At 44.2% G+C, this 25988-nt stretch overlaps 1 protein-coding gene across 2 annotated transcripts in view; it reads right to left on the bottom strand.

Annotated features, from left to right (window-relative positions):
- SNX5 (sorting nexin 5) overlaps positions 1-25988 on the bottom strand; it is a 229078-nt gene that overhangs the window by 135441 nt on the left and 67649 nt on the right. For both annotated transcript variants that reach the window (XM_069234748.1, XM_069234749.1), the window contains exons 8-9: positions 16025-16130; positions 8019-8094 (exon numbers count right to left, since the gene is read on the bottom strand). In XM_069234748.1, coding sequence (XP_069090849.1) covers positions 8019-8094; positions 16025-16130 — 182 coding nt within the window. The remainder of the gene's footprint in view (positions 1-8018; positions 8095-16024; positions 16131-25988) is intronic.

The following is a 25988-nucleotide window of genomic DNA, read 5'->3' as shown; positions in this document are numbered from 1 at the left end:
AACATAGCAACAGCCTTTCTTCCTGGCAGAATGTTCTCAGTCCAGAAGTGTTCCAACTATGGGGTGTCAGAGGTCCATTACTTACGCCTATTTCTGTCTTTGAAGTAGGCAAACTTCAAATAACGTCTTCGTAGTGCACAAGACCCTGCCTGCCCAGGTCCCAGACACACTCCAGGGGGTTGGAGACTGCTTTGTGTGAGGACAGGCACAGCCCTATTCAGATGCAAGTGTCAGCTCCACCCACCACTCTAGCTCAGGCAAACCCATCAGGAAATGCAGAGCACACCTCCTCAGCTCCCTTTGTGCGACTGTCTAGAGTGAATTTACTAACAGGCCAACTGTCATCCTGACCCAGATGTGTATTCCACAGACAGGCAGAGGCACAGAATGGTTAAGCAAGAAAAGGCCCACTTGCTGAATATGTAATTTTCAAACTCATAAATTTAAAAATAAAACTTTTGGTGGAATGGCTTTTGAATTGTGAGTTCAGAGACCCCAAACTCCACTCCTCAATCTGCTCCCAATGGGAAATCACACTTAAGTTATTGCAAGGCAATCCCAATGTTACCCTATGGGAGAGAGATGCATTGCAGTAGAAAAAAAACTGAATTTAGCAGTATTTCACTATCAGGACATGTAAAACACACCATTAAATGTTCTACCCATTAGATACACTGCACCCTCCCCATGGGGCTGCCTTAGGCCTACTTTAGGGGCGACATATGTAGTAAAATGTTAAGGTTTTGGCCTAGCAAGTGGGTGCACTTGCCAGCTCGAAACAGCAGTTTAAAAGTGCCCACACAGATACTGCAGTGGCAGGTCAGAGGCATGTTTACACGGCTACTAGTGGGTGGCACAATCAGTGCTACGGGCCCTCTTGTAGCATTTGGTTTACAGGCCCTTGGCAGGCATGTTACTCTATACTAGGCACTTTCTAGTAAATCAAATATGCCCACACGCGGATAATCCAATCCCCAATTCAATTTATACAGAGAGCACTTGCACTTAAGCACTACTTGGCGGTGGTTAAGTGTTCACCAAAAGCCAGCAAAAACAAAATTCAGCAGAGAATCAAAACCAGCAGGTCAGCAGCAAAAAGGCAGGGGAAACCACACCAACAGCTGACAGGTCTAAGAAACATCTTATGGCATCTGAGTCTCTAACTACGAGCTAGTCTGTCAATTTGTGTAAAAGGCTAGGAACGTGTTCTACCAATATGCCAATACTGCATTAAGGGCCCCTAATCTAGCACCACCACTGACAGAACATGAAACTTTGAATCATTGTTTTATTCAGTAAAAATATATAGTTTACAAAACAGGGATGTTATTTGGTAAATTATAATCTATTACTCTAGTGAATATGGTCTGCATAGGTAAACAAATATCAAATCTGAAGTGCATTTACTTGTCATGATTTCATCCATCAAGTTAAGTGGCTGTTTGTCAACAATTCTTGTAGGTGAAACCAACCAACCTACTAGGAATGGAACCCTAGTGAGGATGAGATGATGATCCAGTTCCTAAAAGTAGGAGTCTAGCTAAACGTTCTCTGGTGTTGTTCACCATATTAGCACTCATTTCAAAGATGGTGCCATCCTTACCTGTTCATTCCACACACCTTCCAACTGGTGCCTCAAGAAAGCCTGCAAAACAGATCCAGAGGGTGGCCCAAGGGCACCATTCTTAAAGGTGATTGGTACCTGAATAGAAAGCTAAACTGCTGCTACTCCTCCACCAACCTTGCAAATGTATTTATCTTTCCCTTTATCTTATCACCCTTGCATTTCTTCTGCTGAAAGGTGTCCTAAAGAACACAATATTAAGGCCAGTACTTTGTGCTCTTTAGGCAGGGCTTTATATTCAGTGAAAGGCCAAGCTGCAGCAGGAGCTGAAAAGTGGCTATAATAATACGGGGCATTGTTTCCAATTAGGATGGAGCCTTAACTAGATAATTATTAAAACCTGAAACATGAAGACTCTCCCAGATGAGGCAGATAATAGCAATATGAAAACAATAGAAAATGACCTTAAGGCAGACAGACAACACCACATCAACACATGCCTCAACGACATTGAAAGAGACCATATTAATTTTCCAATCACTAAATAATTTCAATACTCTCTCAGAAAAAGTGTTCCTCAACATAACTGCAAGAAGGCTATCAAGATCACCTTCAGACTCCCCACTAAGCATCTTTAAATATATCCTTTATGCAACCTGTGGAGAGGCAGTCACTGGATGCTTGCTCAATTATTCCCTAAGCAGATCAGTAGCCTGTGGATCAGTAGCCTGTGGATTTCAGTTCCTGCTTGTTCCAGTGACACCGCAGCTGTCCGTTTTCCCCCAACAGGTTTTCTCACTTACCATTATTCCCACCAATAGAAGCCCTGCCCACTGTAGAGACTACTTAATGCAGGTCGTGCAGCTACCACACCCAGCAACCAATGCCCTTCTTTCCCCCAAAGATACATCGCTGAGCTCTACACTCTCGACCCGGACACCGCAACAAACACTGCCACTGCACCGATCCACGTTAGGACCTTTCACCTGCACTCACTGCCACTTCAGCTGCCACAGTAGCACACACTAGCCTACCGACCATCCCCACCTGCACAAAAACACAAACTTATATCCATCGTTCAACACACACTCACTATGCAAGTATTCTACCAAATTATGGGACCTCATCCCCATCCTCACCCCTAACATAGTCTTCCTCACTGAGACCTTGTTCAATCCCCCACATCTGCCGCAGACATTGCTACAGCGATCCCCGAAGTATATAAAAATACTCACCAGGACCGGGAGGAGAGCAGGAACAGCCATCATCCACAAAGAGACCATACAGCACACCACCATCCCCTTGGAACATCTCAACCTCAAGCTCCACACAGACAACAAAACAACCATCAGAGGTACCATTGCATACTGACCCCCCCCAGGAACGTGCTCCAGATTCTCCAACACCATCGTAGACTTCATTGCCCAACTAGCCCTAGACTCCAACTTCCTTGGTGACCTAAATTTCCATATCGGCAACACAAATGACAACAACTCTGCATACCTCCTCAACAGTATGAACAGGCTTGGATTGACCCAGATCCTCCACAACCTACACACATCACAGGACACAAGCTGGCCCCTGTTTTCACCTCCAGCAACTGAGTCAAACACAGCCATATCACAGAACTCACATGGACCGATCACTACATCTTCCACTTCAGCATCTCCAGCCCCCACACCTCCACCCCCCAAGATGACAAGTGCCCCCCAGCAGAGGTGGAACAAAATGTCAGAGACCAACGGACGGACACCCTCAACACCTACAACCCTGTTACTGCCTCCAACCTCAAACAGGGAGTGAAACTTAAAAACCTGGATCACCAATTGTGCTGAAAGAATCATCCCCATCAGGGGCAGGAATCAGAGAAAATCCTCCAAAAAGGCCAGGTGGTACACCCAAGAACTCAGAACATCAAAACGAGACTGCAAACAGCTAAAGAGGAGATGGCGTGCTGGCAAGGACACCCCCGACACAGCAGCCTTCAAGACCTCCCTGCCGCTTGCAGAGGGCAACAAAGATGACAGCCCTTTCCGAACGCATCGAAATCAGCACCAACAATACAGAGGAACTTTTCAACATCGTTAAGGAATTCTCGATCCCCGCTGCCAGCGAAAACAACAACACACCCTCACAGGAGCTGTGCGACAACCTCATACACTTCTTCAATGATTAGATTGCAACTATATACAGAAAGTTAGAGCACCAACCAACACCTACAGACTTCGACAGATATGCCACCAACGTAACTGACACAAATCACACACTGACCACCTGGAACATCCTCTTCACTCAGGACAGCACCTTCACCATGAAATCCATCCACTCAGGAGCTTCCACAGACCCATGCCCAGACTACATCTTCAAGTTTGGAAACCAAATGATCGGCCAGGAAATCACCAGTCTGCTGAACACCTCTATCACAACCACAACATTTCCCGACGCCTGGGAACAAGCCGAAGTCAGACCACTGCTCAAAAAAACCTCTGCCTACCCCAGAGAACCCAAAAACTACTGGCCAACCTCCCTGCTCCCATTCAAAGCAAAGGTGGTACTGGAAAAGATCATGAATAAGCAACTCATGACATACCTGGAGCAGAGCCAGCTACTAGGCACCTCCCTATCTGGCTTCCACAGCAATCACAGCACTGAAACCGTCCTGAACCCAACCACCAACGTCATCCAAACCCTCCTCGACAGAGGAGAAACAGCAGCTTTGATCCTCCTCATCCTCTTGGTAGTGTTCAACACCAATATCACCACATGCTGATCAAAAGACTCCATCACATCGGCATCCAAGGGGATTTGCTCAGATGGATTACCTCCCTCCTCACCAGAAGAACTCAGAGCATCCATCCCCCACCTTTCGCCTCTGAAACCAAGGAGATCACTTGCAGTGTCCCCCAAGGGCTCTTCCCTCAGTGCATTTATGACCCCACTGGCCAACATGGTCAGATCCCATGGTCTCAACATAATTTCCTATGTAGATGCCACCCAACTCATCCTCTCATTCACCGACAACCGCTTCACCACAACTTCCACAAATGCATGGTAAGCGTCGCTGACTATCTGCAGACAGTTGTTCTTCATCCAAACACAGACAAGATGGAAGTACTGATCTTTGTCAACAGCAGCAACACATGAAACGACTCCCGGTGGCCATCAGTCCTAGGACCCGCACCTACTCCCTTCGACTACACCAGAAACCTCGGAATCATCACTGACAATAAGCTAATCATGAAATCACAGATCAACGCTTTCTACTCTGTCTGCTTCCTCACTTTGCATATGCTACAGAAGTTCTTTAAGTGGCTACCCCTACACAAGAGATGCACTGCGACACAGGCCCTCAACACAAACCAACTGGACTACGGCAATGCCCTCTATGTAGGAATCACAGCACACCTCCTACAGAGACTTTAGACCATACAGAACGCTGCAGCCAGTCAGACACATTCTCGCCCTTCCCTGACCAACCCACATCACTCCCCACCTCAGGGAATTCAACTGGCTATCCGCACAGAAGAGATGCCAATTCAAACTGCTGATCCACGCACACAAGGTTCCTCACAACCAAAGACCAGAGTACATTAACCACTGCTTGAACTTCCACCAACTATTGAGAAAACTACACTCTGCTTCCCTTTACTTGCTCATACTCCCCGTGCATCTATCGAAGTGGAGGACATCCCTTCTCTCACACATTGCAGCAAAAACCTGGAACAGCCTCCCCATGCACCTCCGCACCATCAACTCAGTTCCAGAATTCCAAAAGGCCCGCAAAACCTGGCCAGGTGGGAGTCACCAGGATAAGTGTCAGGTTGGTTTGTCTCACATTCCTCACCATGTATTGGAGAAGTGGGAAAGAAGGAAAAGGACAAAGATTCCAGATACATTTTGCAAGGACTGTGGTTGTGGATACACAGAAGCAAAGTTTGGGCATTTTGCATTTTCAAGACGGTGAACAGGTCAAAGACTCTGGAGGTTTCAGTGTAGGACTCACAGGTGGAGCTCCCACTTGTTGAATTGTTGATGTGTCTGCAGCGTAGGTCAGAAAAGTCGTTGTCCAGCTAGGAGTTGTATGTTATGACAGATCAGCCAATGGCAAATCCCCTGTACTACTGCACAGAGCTGGGGAGAGTGTGTGTGGCCCTGTTTTTGTAAGTAATGCATGGTGCAAGTTGTTAATCTTGATGACGATTACTGTCCCTCGAATGAAGCTTTGTGGGCTAAGTATATGGCTATCAGTTCTAATTAACTGACGTGGCACTGAGGTACGTGTGAGGTACAGTGGAAATGAAGGCCATCGTCCCTAGAAAGTGCATCCTGGTTCTGGTTGAGCTTACAATTGTTCTGAAAACGAGGCAGCAGCTGCTGGAATGCCAATACACTTTTCTCATTGGAATAAGCGTTTCCAGGAACACCAGGAAGGGCTGGATCTGTTGAGGATGGAGATTCAACTTGGTGCCCTGATGAATCCCAAGCTGTAGAGTGGAGAGATAGCTGTCGGAGTGTGGGCCAGAAACTGTTGCCTACCATCTCTCTTGACCATTCAATCATTGAGGTGGGGGGGAGAAGTAAGCATCCCTCACCCTCTGCCAGAGGTGGACTGTAACCAATTCTAGGCATCTTGAGAACACCCCTGGAGCTGGAATGACCTTGAAAAGAGGCACTTTTAAATTGGTAGTACGGTGATGGGCAGGGTGTCTGGGTATGTGTAAGTAGGCGGTCTTGAGCTTCATGATTTAATCGCTTTGTCGGATTAGAGGAATGACATTCTGTAGGGTAGCCATACGCAAACGTTCCAAAAGGATGCATTTGTTGAGAAGCATAAAGTAGGTCTGAGAGAGCTGTGCTTTTTGATAATGAGAAAGTACAAAGAGTAGACGCCCTTTCCCTGCTGATGCAGAGGCACTATCTTTATTGCACCTTTCTAGAAATCCACTTGGACCTCTTGCTCAGGAAGGGGCAGAGATGGTCTCCGCCTAGAACTTCTTACATTTCCTCCCAAAATTCCATCCCTCAGACACATCTTCAGCAGTCACATCGCTAAAGCCCACTGGTCTGATATGGTTTCCTTTCAGCGTGAGAAAAAACAAAATCATACATTCTACAGCCAGTGGATTGCTGCCTCAACTGCCATTCTTCTTAAAGCAGCATTAAATCTTTTTATCTTCCTTATTGGGCAGACGTACATAGAATGCAGCTTGGGCAGGAAGTCTGGACTGCCAAGGTGTAAGGGGGAACCTGGTTTCCCATGTGTATAGGTTAGAGTTTATATTTTTTCCTCGACCTTCAGTGCCACTACCAGAGGCTTGACTAGCTCTTTAAAAGGTGTATGGGGCAGATTTGAGAATGGGCAGAAATCTGTTTAAATTTATAGGAAGTTGTCTTGCTGTTGTATGACATCCATATCTACTCTTAGAATGCAGCAACCCTATTATGACTTCATGTCATGTATCATCTGGCTAGGAATCCATGATGGGGTAAAGGTCTATGTCAGGGTCCCCCATTGGGTACAACATTCTAATCGCCCCAGGGGTAGTTAGTGCGTTCCGGGTCAAAGGGCTGACAGGATTGTTTGGGCTGCTCAGTTCTGAAAAGTTGTGTGGGTTCACGGGTGACTTTATTGGGGGCAAAGGTGTTGGTGTACATGGCCATGGTGGCAAAGGATGAAGAGCTGTTGATGGAGAAGGCGAATAAGGATGTGGAACATGAGGGAGAGGGCTGGTGTGAGTAGTCTTTGTTCTTCTTCTGTGCCGATATGGGAGGCACCACTGAAGTGGGTTCTCCTAAAGGAAAGCTTTCTCTTATGAGGTAGTGTCTCTGATGGCTTTGGGGAAGGCGGCATTGCCTAGATCGTCCTGATGACAGGGGCATGCTTCATTCTAGTGTTGAATACCTCCTGAAGTCTCTGCAAGATTGGCAACTGAGATTCCTCAAATCTGGCTGTATACTCCTGAACACAAAAGCAGAAAAAAGCAGTCTAGGAGGAAGTCAATGCCCATGTACATTGCCCACTAAGATGAGTCACAGCACATCTCATGATTCTAAAGACATCTAAGAAAAACAACTTGCAAACGTCCAAGCCCAACATTATAAGGCAGGAGGATTAAGTGCATATTTATCTACAGTCAGACTTGCAACACAAATATGTTTACACTGAAAGAATAATGTAATGAATGCATGGGTCAGAGTCTCAGCAAACATGGTGAGCACAAAAGCAGGTTCATGATCTCTAAAGTGCTGGGACAGATTAGGGAATGTGGAAGCAACAGCACTAAACACACAGATTATCTTTAAGACCAGTAGGGTTTGTTTGCTGAGACTTGTTATGTTCTGTTTAAAAAGGGCAATGCCGTTCTTAGAAGGACTGGGTGCCACAGTCTGAATGAAACCTGTTAATCTGGTTACGAAGTTCAAATACATTGTCAATTAAAGGTCCAGAACTTACTTCCTAACAATAGTAGTCTCCTCAGCAGCTAGACCAGTCATGCCAGCTGAAATATGTATATAATCTTCAGCGACATCTGTTAAAACACAAAGAAAAGATTTAGTTCTTTGCACAGAAGCATACCGTGAATAACGTGGACAGGTTTCAAACTGACCCTTGAGAAGCTTGTAGTGGTCCCTTCAACAAACCGACAATGACCCGGATTACTTTAAAATTTTGTGAATTTACTATTAGTCTTAGCATATATTCAATTCCTTCTCTCACCATATTCTGTAAAATATGTACTTTAAGCACATATTGCATTTGTGTTTCACATGGCTCTTTGCCTTTTCTTCACCATATATACTCTTTAATTGGGTCCTGTGTAGCATCGTTTAACATCGGTATTCACCTTATCTAGGAATCCCAATTACCTTTCCTTCCTACCTCTACATGCTTGGTGTGCTTAAATGTCCTCCTGGCTTACCATTACATTATTGACGTTTGTTACTTTGCTTTTCCTTAGCCACTTAAGATTATTCTTGTTCAAATTCTCCTATCACCCCCTCTAATCTTTCCATTTGTGTCTAAGCCATTCTCATAGGTTTTATTTATATGCCATGACCATTTCTTTTTTGGTCTGCACTAGTGTTATACGTTTCTTTTTCCATATATTGTATTTTATTTCAATGCCAAACAAGTAGCGTTCAAGGAGTATGTCCAGTTTAGTTAATATACAAGTGGGATTTAGCATGCAAAGCACAGTTAGGAGCAGCAAAGTTCTAATTTGGGTTTGGGATAATCTTGAATTAATCCAGAGTGGAATGGCAGTGTAATGTCATATAGGTCAGACGCAAAGATTGAGCAAATTGGTGTACTTTTTTTTATATCATGACTAACAGCGTTGTGGGGGGACTGTGCTACAGATGGTAAGTCTGTGCAAATCTCAGTAGTTAATAATCAGGACTTACATTTGGTTATGTCAAATATGCAATGATATTCCAAATTCCACTTTCTACTGGCTTGGATGGATCACATTTCATTTCTCAAAAATAGTAAATGACTTTCTAAATATTCTTGTATCCACTTCAAGATTAATTTAATTGCAGCTAATCCATGGTTTCATCTTTTATTCAGTGTATGTTTGGCCAACTATCAGGCTCTCCAGTCTTCGCATCATATACTTACCTGCCTTCTGGAACCCTATCCACATTTTATATCTCTATGTTCTTGCACTAACATAAATGCTCTTTAAATTATACACACATTTTATTCTCATATCAATTCAGATGTACATTTGTTGTACTGTGACTTCCCAAGTCTGTATTCTGCATTTACGGACCCATCCGCACAATAAATTATTTTTTTAAATGCCATTTGCATTGCCAGTCTGTAATTATTCTACAGTTCAATATCATACATAACTGATACCAGGACGTTATTGTAAAATAAGCTGCTCTGTATGCACATCGTTTATTTCCTAAGCAGTAAACCTAGAAGAAACAAGCATTTGCAATGTAACAAGTCTCGCATTTGCTTGATTTTGGTATTGTAAATTCATAACTGGACTTTTCTTGCCACATAAATTGGTCAACCCTGCCTCATAATTTTGTCTTTTCCTGACATATAATTCCAGGGGCCCTGCATAACTAAAGCACTTCCATTTACCTTCTTCCTCTATCTACAGCAAAAAATTAAAATGTTGCCATTTAGCATCCTAATTTAAATCTGTCCTGCTAATTCCAATAGAATACTACTTTCACCACCCCACAATCAGAGTTGCTGGTTGGCTGACACAATGCCCCAAAAAAAGACAAGACAGCCACAGAGGAGAAATAAACTAGAAGTGTCACCAAAGTATATCAAGAGTGTTGAAACAGTCAAAGTGTAATACGGATGTTAAGCTGGCCTGATTTATGGTCATAATTGTACTAAGGAGAGATTATTAAAACATACAATTATCATATAAACCTGGATCAGAAATAAACATTTGGCATTAGACTGTAATGCTCAAAACAGCCCGCATATGGCACCATAACAAATTTCACCTGTAAGAAACATGGTCATGTAACCATATTGTTAGCCCCCAGAGGGGCTAACCCCATGAAAAGATTAGGAGAGGGTGTTTTAGTGCTATCAGGCCTACTGCAATTATATTACAAAAAAGGTCTTTAAAACAAAACTTCTCCCAGCTGTAAAACAAATATTGTAGCCATGAGACAGCGTAAGACACTGGATTTTGGGAGGGATTATTATTTTGGATGATGTAGGCAGAAAGAGCACGTTGTCATGAACGTTTTGGTGGTGGACCCATTGTTGTTGGACCACACAAGCCAAGCTATGAGCAAAAATGTTTTGAAAAAGGAATGCCCTGCAAAGCATTATGGTGTGAGTTTTTGTGCTACAAATATTATAGTACGTTGACTGCAATGCTCAGAAAAGCCCCTATATGACACCACAATAAAAACAGCATTTAGAAGAAACATGGTCATATAACCATACAGTAAGCCCTTAGAGAGCAAACCATATGAAAAAAAGAATGGAATAAAGTAATGCAGGGTAACCATATATTTAGCCCCTAGAGGGCATAGTGCATTACACATTTTCAAGGCTACCAGGACTATTGCAATATTACAAACAAGGCCCAAAAAACACAACTTCTACCAGCTATAAAACTAAAGTTCTAGCCATGAGAAAGCTTAAAAAGATAATGCGTGGTAGTAGGGATTATTGTTTTAGAGTCCCCACTAACATAGTGGGGGGGACCCAGAGATGTAGACAAACAGCACATTGTGGTCAATGTTTTGAAAGTGGCCCCCACTGTCCTAGGGCCACCACAGGCTGTGTTATGTAAATAAAATACTGCCTGCAAAGCATTATGGAACAACCTTCTGTGCCACAAATATTTGTATATGTTGATTTGACTGTAATACTTAGAACAGCCCCTAGAGTACACCACAATGAAAACAGCATTTGTAAGAAACATTGTCATGCAACTATATAGTTAGCCCTTAGAGGGCATAACTACACAAAAATGAAAATGGCATTAAATAATGCAATGTAACCATATATTTAGCCTCTAGAGAGTTAAGTGCATTACACATTTTCAGGCATATCAGGCCCATAGCAATGATTTTACGAACAAGGCCCTTAAAACAAAAGCTATTCCCAGCTGTAAAACAAAAGATTCACCCATGAGAGAGCTTAAACAGACACTGAATGGTGGGAAGGGTTATTTTCGGGTCCCCACTAATCTGGAGACCCAAAGATGATGTAGACAGAAAGAGCACGTTGTGGTGAATGTTTTGGTGGTGGCCCCATTGTCCTAGGACCACCACAGGCTAAGTAATGAGCAAAAATGTTTTGGAAAAGTAATGCCTTGCAAAACATTATGGGAAGAGTTTTACGGAGTGCAGTGAATATTGTAGTAGTGTCTCTCCCACTGTGCCAGGAGAGCCTCCTTCCCTTTGAGGACTTCTGTTTTACATAAAGCATTCACCAATTTCAAGTTAAATTTCAAGAGGTTTAAGGGGAGAACCACAAGAAAGGACTCAGATTAGGTAACTGTGAACAATGTGACAAGCGCACCAATAGAGTTCATGCTGCTGCCCTGTTCATGCTGTGAACACCATGGTCGCCATGCAGTATGAAGGGGACTGGACAAAAGAAATAGTTCACCCACAATTATTTATATTGGCAATCGTGCAATAGTCTTTGTAACTGGGGCAGTCTGCAAGTGTGACAAAAACAGCCTCAAGGCGGGACAATCGTAAAGCATTTACCAATGACAACATGATTTTTGAAAGGCAAGCCCATGAATGAGTGAAAGTGATGGAAGAGACATAGGTGTGCTTAAAAACCCACAATACTTACAAGTCAAAGCGCTTGCGCCTTCGACCTAAAAAGGACTCGTTCCAGGATTCAACAGGAAATTGACCCAATTAGGACAGTGTCGCACAGGGATTCTGCTTTTGCTGAACTGTGCCACGGCACAACAGAACATCAGAATGTAGGGGCTGTGCCACTTCTCCCAAATCAGTACTGTCATACCAAAATACCTAGCTAACTCAAGTGTCTCACTTGCACTCCTAACCTCAAAGTGGAATGCAATTGTGGCAACCCAAAAAGCATGACACTCTAGCCCCCTCTCGGGGAACTGTGCTGAAACGGGTCAGTCATTTTCATACATTAACTCTGTCATACATATCCATAGCAACAGTACAAAAGGCACAATGAAAGTACACAGTATATTTATGGCAACTAACAGTCTATTATGAAGCAAATTAGATGCAATTACAATCCTGGAAATAACTATACAAATCACAATAGCAGTTAGAAAACTATAGAACACAAATTGTGCTGCCAGAATGCAAATCTAGTGGCCTAGGCCAATCCTGTAATGGTATGCGCAGAAAGACTATTATCATTAGTGATCTCTGGGAGCAGCGAACCTCATACCTCTGTTTGCGTAGTCAAGTGGTCCTCATAGGGCAGTGTAAACCCGGTTTACACAGGCTGCATGCCCCAGAGGGCATCTGTCCCACAGAAGGATCAGCTCTACTAGAGTCCTCCTCTCCAAAGCTAAACACTATGGCACCTAATTTATAACATTAGCTTGATATAGTGAAAAGCTACTGTGTTATATCTATAGGAGCCAGGGAAAGATTGCTGGACATACAGAACAACAACTGGCACTTGTTGTGCCTGCTGAGCAGTCGGAGAATGTGCAGACAGAATCCCAGGAAAATGGCTGCACAACCAGTGGCATTACAGTGGGTTTCAAAAAGATGATCAGAAAGAAAAATGTGCAATGTATGTCAGTGCAGAGCAGAAACAACATAACTACTACAGCACTAAGAAATGAGGCATAACTATAGTGAGTCAGTAAATGTGACTCTTGATAAGAGCATTTAGGTGCCTACTATGTAGAAGACTAAATGTATGTGACGTCTGGAATTACAAATACTACTATACTTCTGCTCCTCAGTACCATACTTCTAAATTTCTAATACTGTGAGATATTTGAGCCTTTAAGGGTTTAAAATCAACTAAAAATCACTGGTTCACTCATTAGGCCAGCAGCTGAAAGTATGATGTGGTACAGCAAGACGGCTCTGTTCACTCTGATAACGTACATGGGAGGTGACAAACATGGAACAAAGCCTTCACCTTCCCTACTTCACACTAATTGCATCTAGCTAAGTTTTACAAATAAGACTACTGTAGGCCCTAAAGTAGACAAAGGATAAATCTCATATCTGATGATTTTCTTGGTTTCTTGAGTCTCTAAAACATTAGCTTATTACTTTATGAATATGTCAGAGCACTGGGTACATGGCAAATTATAGTGGATTATTGGTTAAAGTTTGTTCAACAGTTTACAGGAATAGATGGAGTAAGATGGCAAGATTGCAATATTCATCTCATGGGTAGCTTTTGGCTTTAGGTACAATGTCAAGAAGGTGCTGGTCGGTAAAGGTGACAGATGGGTGCCACAAGAGAAGTATGGTTAGAATCTAGTTCAGGAGGGATCAAAGTCCTTGGTTATAGCTAATCCCCTGCATGGCTACAAAGAGTTCTGCTGTCCTTTCCTGTCGCGGGCACCAGGCCTACCCACAAAAGTGGGGTACCATTTTTATCGGGAGACTTGGGGGAATGCTGGGTGGAAGGAAATTTGTTGCTCCTCTCAGATTCCAGAACATTCTGTCACCGAAATGTGAGGAAAAAGTGTTTTTTTAGCCACATTTTGAGGTTTGCAAAGGATTCTAGGTAACAGAACCTGGTGAGAGCCCCACAAGTCACCCTGTCTGGATTCCCCTTGGTCTCTAGTTTTACAAAAAATGCACAGGTTTAGTAGGTTTCCCTAGGTGCCGGCTGAGCTAAAGGCAAAAATCCACAGGTAAGCATCTTGCAAAAAACATCTCCGTTTTCTTTGAGAAATTGTGATGCATCCACTTTGTGTTTTGGGGCATTTCCTGTCGCTGGCACTAGGCCTACCCACAAAAGTGAGGTACAAGTCACCCTGCCTGGATTCCCCTTTGTCTCTAGTTTTCAAAAATGCACAGGTTTAGTAGGTTTCCCTAGGTGCCGGCTGAGCTAGAGGCAAAAATCCACAGGTAAGCATCTTGCAAAAAACATCTCTGTTTTCTTTGAGAAATTGTGATGCGTCCACTTTGTGTTTTGGGGCATTTCCTGACGCTGGCACTAGGCCTACCCACAAAAGTGAGGTACAAGTCACCCTGTCTGGATTCCCCTTTGTCACTAGTTTTAAAAAATGCACAGGTTTAGTAGGTTTCCCTAGCAACATTTATTAAAAAGTGCATTTGGAATCCAACACACACCTCTCACCTGCCCCCCCCAATTGTTCAGTACCCCTCTTCTATCCAGCTAGATTAGACTTATTCAAGTACAATTACATGCATACATCATAAGCATGGTTAAGGGTGCCTGTGGTGGCCAAACTGCGTAGATCTTGTGTGAGCAATATCTTCAGGAATTTACTGAAGAGTTTAAAATTAGATTCTGGTTTTAGAATTTAATTCAGAGTATTCCACAGACTTAGTTGTCAGTGTCAAAGAGACCAGAGCATTAACCTTCTCAGCTGAATTTTGTTGTGCTACCCAAGAGCTTTCCAGTTTGGGAGTTTCGTAGAGTCAAATCCTCTCAGTTTCAGTGGTAGCCTGTCCACGTAATTTTAGACATGCTGTAACAGGAAGGCAAGTGTAACATATATTTCAATAATTCCACTTGGTACTGCTATTATTAGCAGAACAAATCAGATGCCCTCCTCCACATAACCCGACAAGTAGATTCAGCTCTAGAAAATTAGGAAATCTGCAGTCATCAGAACAAAAAGGCATCAATGGAACAGGATTTATGCATGAATCCAAGTTTAGAGTCGAGTGCACAAGTGCTCCGTCCCTGTTGTAAACTCTTTGGGCTTTTAACCATACCCATGTCACGTCTGTCACTTTCATTGGTTCATGGGCTCACCTTTTACAATCTGCTTGATTTCATTAGTGAAAGGCATGTATACGTCATGCCTTTTCCGGTGTTTAGCCCTCCTCAAGCGCACCGTCCAACTACTGAAAACATACTAGGCTCCAGGTTTTCAGCCTGGTTTCTGCACGACTATCTTTTTATTTTCCACACAGCGCAGTCACAGTGGGTTTTACATAGCGCTATGTGACAAGAAAAGTCCGGTTAGGAGTTTACAATACTAATAGCTCTAACAATTGGAAAACAGTGCAAGTTCGATATGCGTCCCGCTTTAAGATGGGGACTACTGGCCTTTACCCATTTTCACAAAAGGGGATAAAATCATTGCAGTGCACTTTTGAGAAGTAGCTACCTTGTAAGCAATCAGGGTAAATGCCTTCACTCGGTCATGTGTGTCACTTCCAAACAAGATATATTTATAGATCCAACATACCCGTCCTGATAAAAGATGGGCACTTTTGAGAAACAAGAATTACTCTACGTTAGATGATTGGTTGAAATCTTAAATAAGCTTCCCAAATGAAGGAACTTTAACAAGGTTTGTTTCAGTGTGGTCAGATGAGAGATCTCATCCATCACTTGCCACCTTTCTTCAGATCCTTCTGTGTGTTATAAAGGTCCTCAAGCTTTAAGAAAACTAGTACCCTTAATCAGTCAGAAATTCTGAGGCTCACGTAAAGAGCAGATGATTTGCCAAGTAAGAAGGGAGACAATCTGAAACAGTTGAAGCTTGCCCATATGTTACTCTGACTGATTGTTTGCTTATTTACTCTTATCATTATGTAATACTTATTTCTTCCATTGGCTTCATAAGTTGTTGCTGAATATGCAAAAAAAGTAGGATCCAATAATCTCTACCTGGTCCTTATTTAAAATTAAGATTTTTTATTAGTCATTTTGGAAACTCAAGAGGTGAAGAAGAATTACAACAGTAATCAAACATTGTCAAAGCATATAATGAGGTTAACGTTTAACATTCAATAGCAACAAATAATCATTTTGTGAGTAAACTAAAAAAATGTATTTACTTCGGTGGGATCGAGTCATTTTATCTGCTTTGGCATTTGCATCCTTTATTCTGTTGTAGTAGTTAACGAGGAAAACCTTTTCTTGCTCAAAAAACTCATCTACCTCCTGAAAGGATAAATAAGAGTTAGAAGGACAAGGCATCAAATTCAAAGCAGTCCATAAAAAAAGAATTCCAGAAGCAAATGTGCATTTCTCTCAATTGTGCAGAAGAATGGACCAGTCTAAATTTAATTACAACTAAAACCCTGAAAAAACGGTTCGGTTTCACTTTGGTCTAGGGCATGCACACATCTGTAAGCAAAAAGATAAAAATCCATGCTCACATGTGGACAGGCACGATGAAAGACAACCATTCTCACAGAAAACAAAAACCATAAAAGATACTATGAAATCCAGGCCAGTAGAACTACTAGTACCCATGTTCATAGAACTAGATGCATTCATGCACACATAAATTCACCTACGTGCCCTCACAAGTAATTAATGTATTCACGTATGAACAGTAGAACAAGTTACTATCCTTTGATAACACCCTTTATGGTACGTACTCTGACAGCAGTTTATTCACCTTATGAATTTCCCCACAGGTCGCAGTGGATCCAATAACATTTCCGCCAGCAACTGCTCCATTGTGTAGAAAAGGGGACGCCATCAGTCTCCATGGTGGTCTTGTCCCATCTTCACAATTTCACACTGAGACGTGAAGCGTCATTAAGAGATTGAGAACCGTGACAACATGGACCATCTAACAAAGAATCTTATTAAAACCTATAATTCCACTCCAAAGAATGGTGGCAAGGGTGGCTTGTTGGGTAATGAAAATGTCACTTACCCAGTGTACATCTGTTCGTGGCATCAGTCGCAGTAGATTCGCATGTTCTGCAATAGCTCGCCATCTGGTGTTGGGCCGGAGTGTTACAAGTTGTTTTTCTTCGAAGAAGTCTTTCGAGTCACGGGACCGAGTGACTCCTCCTTTTGTCTCCATTGCGCATGGGCGTCGACTCCATCCTCGATTGTTTTTCCCCGCAGAGGGTGAGGTAGGAGTTGAATTGTAGTAATAGTGCCCATGCAATGGAGTGACTAAGTATGCACTTATTTAAGGTTGAGATGATACATATATAAATAATTGAAGGTAACTTCCAAACTGCTACAGGCTCCCGGGGAGGCGGGTGGGCACATGCGAATCTACTGCGACTGATGCCACGAACAGATGTACACTGGGTAAGTGACATTTTCAGTTCGATGGCATCTGTCGCTGTAGATACGCATGTTCTGCAATAGACTAGTAAGCAGTTATTTCCCCAAAAGCGGTGGATCAGCCTGTAGGAGTGGAAGTAGTCTGAAATAATGTCCTTAATACAGCTTGACCTACTGTGGCTTGTTGTGCGGATAACACGTCTACACAGTAGTGCTTGGTGAATGTGTGAGGCGTAGACCATGTGGCTGCCTTACATATTTCTTGCATTGGGATGTTTCCTAGAAAGGCCATGGTAGCACCTTTCTTTCTGGTTGAGTGTGCCCTTGGTGTAATGGGCAGCTGTCGTTTAGCTTTAAGGTAGCAGATTTGGATGCATTTAACTATCCATCTGGCTATACCTTGTTTTGAAATTGGGTTTCCTGCATGAGGTTTTTGAAATGCAATAAAGAGTTGTTTAGACTTTCTGATGTTCTTTGTTCTGTCGATGTAATACATTAATGCTCTTTTGACATCTAATGTATGTAGTGCCCTTTCAGCTACGGTATCTGGCTGTGGAAAGAACACCGGAAGTTCCACTGTTTGATTTAGGTGGAACGGTGAAATAACCTTTGGCAAAAATTTAGGATTGGTCCTTAGGACGACTTTATGTTTGTGTAGTTGTATAAAAGGTTCCTGTATAGTAAACGCCTGAATCTCGCTTACTCTTCTCAGGGAAGTAATGGCGATGAGAAATGCCACCTTCCAGGTTAGGAACTGTATGTCGCAGGAGTGCATGGGTTCAAAAGGTGGACCCATAAGTCTAGTTAGGACAACATTTAGGTTCCATGAAGGAACAGGTAGTGTTCTTGGTGGTATAATTCTCCTAAGGCCCTCCATGAATGCTTTAATGACTGGTATTTTATATAGGGAAGTTGAATAGGTAGTCTGCAGGTATGCAGATATTGCTGCAAGGTGAATCTTAATGGAAGAGAAAGCTAGGTTAGATTTTTGTAAGTGAAGCAAGTAACCCACTACATGTTCTGGAGTTGTGTGTAATGGTTGTATTTGATTAATATGGCAGTAGCAAACAAACCTCTTCCATTTACTTGCATAGCAGTGCCTGGTGGATGGCCTTCTTGCTTGTTTTATGACTTCCATACATTCTTGGGTAAGTTGTAAGTGCCCGAATTCTAGGATTTCAGGAGCCAGATTGCTAGATTCAGCGATGCTGGATCTGGGTGTCTGATCTTTTGGTTGTGCTGTGTCAACAGATCTGGCCTGTTGGGCAATTTGATGCAGGGTACCACTGATAGGTCTAGCAGCGTTGTGTACCAGGGTTGCCTTGCCCAAGTTGGTGCTATCAATATGAGTTTGAGTTTGCTTTGACTGAGTTTGTTTACCAGGTAAGGAAGGAGAGGGAGAGGAGGAAAAGCGTAAGCAAATATCCCTGACCAGTTCATCCATAGGGCATTGCCTTGGGATTGCTTGTGTGGGTATCTGGATGCGAAGTTTTGGCATTTTGCGTTCTCCCTTGTCGCAAACAAGTCTATCTGAGGTGTTCCCCAGAGTTTGAAATAAGTGTTCAGTATTTGGGGGTGAATTTCCCATTCGTGGACCTGTTGGTGATCTCGAGAGAGATTGTCTGCGAGTTGATTTTGTATCCCTGGTATAAACTGTGCAATTAGGCGAATTTGGTTGTGAATTGCCCAATGCCAAATTTTTTGTGCTAACAGGCTTAACTGCGTGGAGTGCGTCCCTCCCTGCTTGTTTAGATAATACATTGTTGTCATGTTGTCTGTTTTGACGAGAATGTATTTGTGAACTATTATTGGTTGGAAAGCTTTTAGTGCTTGAAAAACTGCAAGAAGTTCGAGGTGATTGATATGCAGTTTTGTTTGATGTACGTTCCATTGTCCTTGTATGCTGTGTTGATCGAGGTGTGCTCCCCACCCTGTCATGGAAGCATCTGTTGTTATTACGTATTGTGGCACTGGGTCTTGGAAAGGCCGCCCCTTGTTTAAATTTATGTTGTTCCACCACAGAAGCGAGAGGTAAGTTTGGCGGTCTATTAACACCAGATCTAGAAGGTGACCCTGTGCTTGAGACCACTGTGATGCTAGGCATTGTTGTAAGGGCCTCATGTGCAGTCTTGCGTTTGGGACAATGGCTATGCATGATGACATCATGCCTAGGAGTTGTAATACCATCTTTGCTTGTATCTTTTGTGTTGGATACATGCGTTGTATGATGGTGTTGAAATTTTGAATTCTTTGTGGACTTGGAGTGGCTACTCCTTTTGATGTGTCTATTATGGCTCCCAGGTATTGTTGTACCTTGCGTGGCCGAATTTTGGATTTTGTGAAATTGACGGTGAACCCTAGTTTGAAGAGGGTTTGTATGATATGATTTGTGTGATTTGAGCACTCTATTAACAAATGGGCCTTGATTAGCCAGTCGTCTAGATATGGGAACACATGTATTTGCTGCCTTCTGATGTGTGCAGCGACTACCGCTAGACATTTGGTAAAGACTCTTGGTGCGGTTGTTAATCCGAAAGGCAGTACCTTGAATTGGTAATGTATTCCTTTGAATACAAACCTTAGGTATTTCCTGTGCGATGGGTGAATTGGTATATGGAAATAAGCATCCTTGAGGTCTAAAGTTGCCATGTAGTTGTGCAGCTTTAGCAATGGCAATACTTCTTGTAGTGTGACCATGTGGAAGTGGTCTGATTTGATGAAAGTGTTGACTACTCTGAGGTCTAGGATTGGTCTCAGTGTTTTGTCCTTCTTTGGTATCAGAAAGTACAGTGAGTAAACTCCTGTGTTTATTTGTGTGTTTGGCACTAATTCGATTGCATTCTTTTGCAATAGTGCCTGCACTTCTATCTCTAGGAGATTGGAATGGTGTGTTGTTAAATTTTGTGCTTTTGGTGGTATGTTTGGAGGGAACTGTAGAAATTCTATGCAGTAACCATGTTGGATAATTGCTAGAACCCAAGTGTCTGTAGTGATTTTCTCCCATGCTCTGTAATAATGACCTATTCGTCCCCCCACTGGTGTTGTGTGGAGGGGGTGAGTGACATGTGAGTCACTGTTTAGTAGTAGGGGTTTTGGGGCTTTGGAATCTTCCTCTATTTCTAGGGAATTGCCCTCCTCTATATTGTCCCCGAAAACCTCCTCTATACTGTCCTTGGTAACTGGACGGTGTGGCTTGTGAGGTGCTGGCTTGTGTGCTTTGACCCCGAAACCCCCCTCGAAAGGGCGTTTTACGGAATGAGCTGTAATTCCCTCTGCTCTGCGGGGAGTAGAGTGCGCCCATGGCTTTGGCAGTGTCCGTATCTTTTTTGAGTTTCTCAATCGCTGTGTCCACTTCTGGACCGAACAGTTCTTTTTCATTAAAAGGCATATTGAGAACTGCTTGTTGAATCTCTGGTTTAAATCCAGACGTTCGGAGCCATGCATGCCTTCTGATAGTTACAGATGTATTAATTGTCCGTGCAGCTGTATCTGCAGCGTCCATGGAGGAGCGGATCTGGTTGTTGGAGATGGCTTGTCCCTCCTCAACCACTTGTTTTGCCCTATTTTGGAAGTCTTTGGGCAGATGTTCGATGAGATGTTGCATCTCGTCCCAGTGGGCTCTGTCATAGCGCGCAAGTAGTGCCTGGGAGTTCGCGATGCGCCACTGGTTTGCAGCTTGTGCTGCGACTCTCTTACCAGCTGCATCAAACTTGCGGCTTTCTTTATCTGGGGGTGGTGCATCTCCAGATGTGTGAGAGTTGGCCCTTTTCCTAGCTGCTCCTACAACAACAGAGTCTGGTGGCAGCTGTGTTGTGATGAAAGCTGGGTCCGTAGGAGGCGCCTTGTACTTTTTTTCCACCCTTGGTGTGATTGCCCTACTTTTGACCGGGTCCTTAAATATGTCTTTTGCGTGCCGGAGCATACCAGGGAGCATAGGCAGGCTTTGGTAGGAGCTGTGGGTGGAGGAGAGTGTGTTGAACAAGAAATCATCCTCGACCTGTTCTGAGTGGAGGCTTACGTTGTGAAATTGTGCTGCTCTAGCCACCACCTGAGAGTACGCGGTGCTGTCTTCTGGTGGAGATGGTTTTGTAGGGTATGCCTCTGGGCTGTTATCTGACACTGGGGCGTCGTATAGGTCCCATGCGTCCTGGTCTTGGTCACCCTGGCTCATGGTGGTGTGAGCTGGGGAGTGTGATGGCGTTTGTGCTGGTGAAACGTTAATCACGGGCGGAGGAGAGGGTGGTGGTGTAACTCTTTTCACCACTTTTGGTTGTGGTGCTTGTTCCGTCTGGAACTCCAACCTTCTCTTTCTCCTAATGGGGGGAAGGGTGCTTATTTTTCCTGTCCCCTGCTGAATGAAAATACGTTTTTGCGTATGGTCCGCATCAGTTGCTTGTAGCTCTTCCTCAAACCTATGCTTCTGCATTTGGGAGGTTAGCGAGTGCTCTTCTGTATAAGAGCCTGAAGCTGGGTCGCTTGCAGTTTGTTTCGGCATCGAAACTTTGTCTGCGTGTTTTTTCGGCTCCGAGGTGACTTTTTTCCTTTTCGGGGCCGAAACCTCTCGGCGTCGATCTGTTTCGGTGCCGCTGTCTCGGCGTCGAGCCGTGTCCACACCGGCATCTCGGTGTCGAGGCTTGTCTCCAGCACTTTCTCGGTCCCGAGAAGGCTGCGTGCCGGTGTCTCGACCGGAGTCGGACGATCTCGGCACTGTTTGGGCCTTTTTCGGTGCCGACGGTCGGTCACCGATTTTATGGGTTGAGCCATGGCCTGGTGGCAGTGGCGTCCCCTGGGCCTTGTAAATGTTTCTTTGTGTGGTTTTCGACGTCTTACTCACGGTTTGTGTATCGTCGAATCCTTCGGAGTCTGAGTCTTGGATCGAGAAGGTACCTTCCTCTTCCTGTTCCTCGAACTCCCGTCGGGCTGTCGGTGCGGACGCCATTTGAAGTCTTCTGGCTCGACGGTCTCGGAGTGTTTTTCGGGACCGGAACGCACGACAGGCCTCGCAGGTGTCTTCGCTGTGCTCAGGTGACAGGCACAGGTTGCAGACCAAGTGTTGGTCTGTGTAGGGGTATTTATTGTGGCATTTGGGGCAGAAACGGAACGGGGTCCGTTCCATCGGCGTTCTTCAGCACGCGGTCGGGCCGACCAGGCCCCGACGGAGGATCGAAAAACTACCCCGAAGGGCACCGGAGCTCTTCGATCTTCGATGCGGTGTTGAATCTAAGTATGCCGATCCCGAACGCAACAATACCGACGAAAATCTTCCGAAATTAACTATTTTTTCTGTTCCGAAACTCGGAGCGACAGGAACACGTCCGAACCCGATGGCGGAAAAAAAACAATCGAGGATGGAGTCGACGCCCATGCGCAATGGAGACAAAAGGAGGAGTCACTCGGTCCCGTGACTCGAAAGACTTCTTCGAAGAAAAACAACTTGTAACACTCCGGCCCAACACCAGATGGCGAGCTATTGCAGAACATGCGTATCTACAGCGACAGATGCCATCGAACAATGGAGTTAGAGAAAATATTCAACAGAAGGAGCATTACCAAAAGGTAAATAAATTGTTTTTCTGATGCATGCTTCTAATCACAGAGTCCTCATCTTATGAACTGATTTCAAAGCTCCATCTTCCAAAAGATCAAGTGTGGAAGTGGTGGACTTCACACCAAGAGATCCTGCAGGACTGAGCAGGCAAAATGGCCCTCCCTGCAGCCCTGAGAGTCAAGGTAGTGCTGCCTGATGAAGGTGTGGATAGGCGTCCATGTGACTGCCTGGCAGATGTCCAGCACTATACCAATGACCAAGGCCAAAGTGGCAGCCGTAAGTGTGGTATAATGACCCTAAAGGTACTTCGGAGACTCCTTTTCAGCCAAGTCATAGCACATTGTTATGCAGAGAAGGATGATTCATCTGGATAAGATTAGTTTTTGATCTTCCATTTCTTAACACAAGAGAATCCCACAAAAAGTTTGTCATCCACTCGGTGCTCCTTAGTTTGATCAATACAAAATTTGTAGTCTAAAAGGTGTAGCCTCTCATCCTTCTTATAGGGATGTGGCAGGGAAAAAAGTTGGGAGGCGTAAAGGCATGCTGCAAAGATACCATCTTTGGCAGAAATTATGCCAGGGTCCGAAGCACCAGCTTGCCTGGAAAGAAGGTAGTTAACTATCCATGTACATACAGTTCACAGACAGTGTGGAGAAGTAAATCGCAATGAGGATGAGAGTTTTAAGGGTAAGAAACCTCACGGAACAGCTGTGAACAGGCCCGAAAGGTGTCCACATCACGAAGGTAAGAAATTAATAAAAATCCCACTGAAACATAACGAATAGCACAGGAGGAAACATGCATGGAAAAAAAAAAAAAACACACACACACCACAACTGGTGGCTTAAACAGGGAGGGCTGATCAGGAAAACATAAAAATGCTGAGAGGGCCAGCAAATAGTAGTACTGATTGAATAACCTTGCTTGGCCAGAGATAGGTCGAACAGCACTACATTAGAGAGTTTAGCCTGCAGCCCATTGACCAGAGTCTTAAAGGAGGCACACAAAAGGAGTACAAGGACTACATTTAGATCTCATTGGGGCATATTACATATAGATTGGGGGACGAAATGTTGTAAACCTTTAAGGAAATGCAACACAACATGGGACTTAAATAATCAGGGATGTTCCAGCAACTGTAACAAGCACTGGCAAAGCTAATAGGTCTCACCTATTCAAGAGTTATTAACTTTTGCAATGTGTATTGCCATGTTGTACACCATTGTGGCTGCTGGTTAGCATGACAAAGTTGGTAGCACTGAGTGTCAGAGTGAAGTGGGGGAGCAGTGTCGTACAGTTGATTTGTTGGAGTGTCAGAGTAAAGTAAGGGGAGCAGTGTTGCAGAGTTGAGAGGAGTGGAGTTCAGTGGCAGAGTGTTGTGGAGTGGAATGGGGTGGAATAGAGTGGAGTGGGTTTGAGTGGATTGAGGTAGTTGGGTGGATTAGATGGGGTAGAGTGGGGTGGATGGGATTGTGTGGGGAAAGACTGGAGTCGGGTGGATTGAAAAGGGGTGAGGTGGATTGGAGAGAGGTGGAGGAGTGGGGTGGATTACGGTGGGTGTTTTGTATTAGACTGGAGTGACAGGGGTTGGATGGACTGGAGTGGGGTGGATGGACTGAATTGGAATCTGGTGGACTGGGGTGGGGTGGATTGGCTTGGGATAGATTCTGAACTGGAATTAAATGGGGTGGCGTCGGCTGCAATGAGATAAGTGGAGAGGGTTGGGGTGGATTAGATTAGGGTGTGTTAGATTGAGGTGGATTTCATTTTGGTGGGGTGGATTAGATTGGACTGGAGTGGGGAGGACTGGATTAATTGGAATGGAGTGGGATGGACTGGACTGGAGTGAGGTGAGTTGGACTGAAGTACATTGGAGTGGATTGGACTGGGGTGGGGTGGACTGGATTGAAGTGGGGTAGGCTGAATGGATTGGACTGTAGTGCAGTGGACTCTACTGGGAATGGATGTGGAGGGGTGGAGTGGATTGGGGCACAGTGTGGTGGATTAGAGTCTGGTGGAGTGGACTGAAATGGGGTGGAGTGGGTTGGACTGGAGGAGGTGGACTGGATTGGGGTGAATTAAATTGATGTGGGGTGGGTTGGATGGATTAAGGTGATTTGAAGTGGGGTGGATTGGACTGAAGCAGGGTGGATTAATGTAGACTGGATTCAACTGGAGTGGGTGAATTAAAGTGGATTGTATTGGAGCAGGTTGAATTGGGGTGGTGTGGGTGGATTGGAGGGAGATGGACTGGTTAGCAGTGGATTTGAATTGGGTGGATTGGTTTGGACTGGAGTGAGGTGAGTTGGATTGGAGTGCATTGGATTGGACTGGGGTAGATTGGACTGGAGTGGGAGTAGACTGGAGTGGAGTGGGGTAAATTGGACTGGAATGGATTAGGGTGAGGTGGATTGGATTGGGGCGAGGTGAAGTATATTGGATTGGAGGGGATAAGTGTGGGGTCAAGTGAATTGGTGTGAGGTGGACTGGATTGTAGTGGGGTGGATTGTGATGGACTAGAGTTTTTTGCTTTGCCAATGTGGAGAATTTTAAAAGCTTTAGGAACGGGCAAAGCTAATAGAGGGAATAACTACCAGTAGAGGGGCAATGGGAGAGTAAGCAGGGCCAGGGTAAGTGAGCACCAAGATGCCAAGAAAGTGCTAGAGAAATCATCCAGGACGTCACCCAGCCTGCCATCTGAACTGTGGGAGTCATAAGATTCCTGTTGTAGTAGCGAGGCTGCTGAAGTTTGGGTAGCAGCACCATCGAGCATGAGGGACTAAGTCTGATCCCACACCGTGTGACAGATGTCAGCCTAACCTTTCCAGCTAGCAAGCAGCACCTCAACAATAGCAAAGGTAAGAATTACTTAGGGAAGTCTATCGCATGACACTCAGACTCCTCATCAGGCACATGGTGGTGGAACAGACGGCACCCCTTTCTGTCAGTTATAGAAGTCTCATACACACAAAGACAAAACAGAAGATCATATGTAAAAAGGCATGAATTGCGATTATGAGGTAATGAAAAACAGCATTATTACTACAGTGACAAGGCAGGCGAAACACAAGAAGATTTCCACCCTATTGTCACAATAGCATGTCTAACATCCATACCTACACTATTAAGTTTCTACATGAGAACAAGAAGCAGTGGTAGCCCTAATCCGTCCTTCTGGTCCCAGGAAGGAAGCCCTGGGAGTCCTCCCACATAGA

This window comes from Pleurodeles waltl, chromosome 5, assembly GCF_031143425.1.
Source record: "Pleurodeles waltl isolate 20211129_DDA chromosome 5, aPleWal1.hap1.20221129, whole genome shotgun sequence".
NCBI lineage: Eukaryota > Metazoa > Chordata > Amphibia > Caudata > Salamandridae > Pleurodeles > Pleurodeles waltl.
This window is presented reverse-complemented; position numbering and strand designations above follow the sequence as displayed.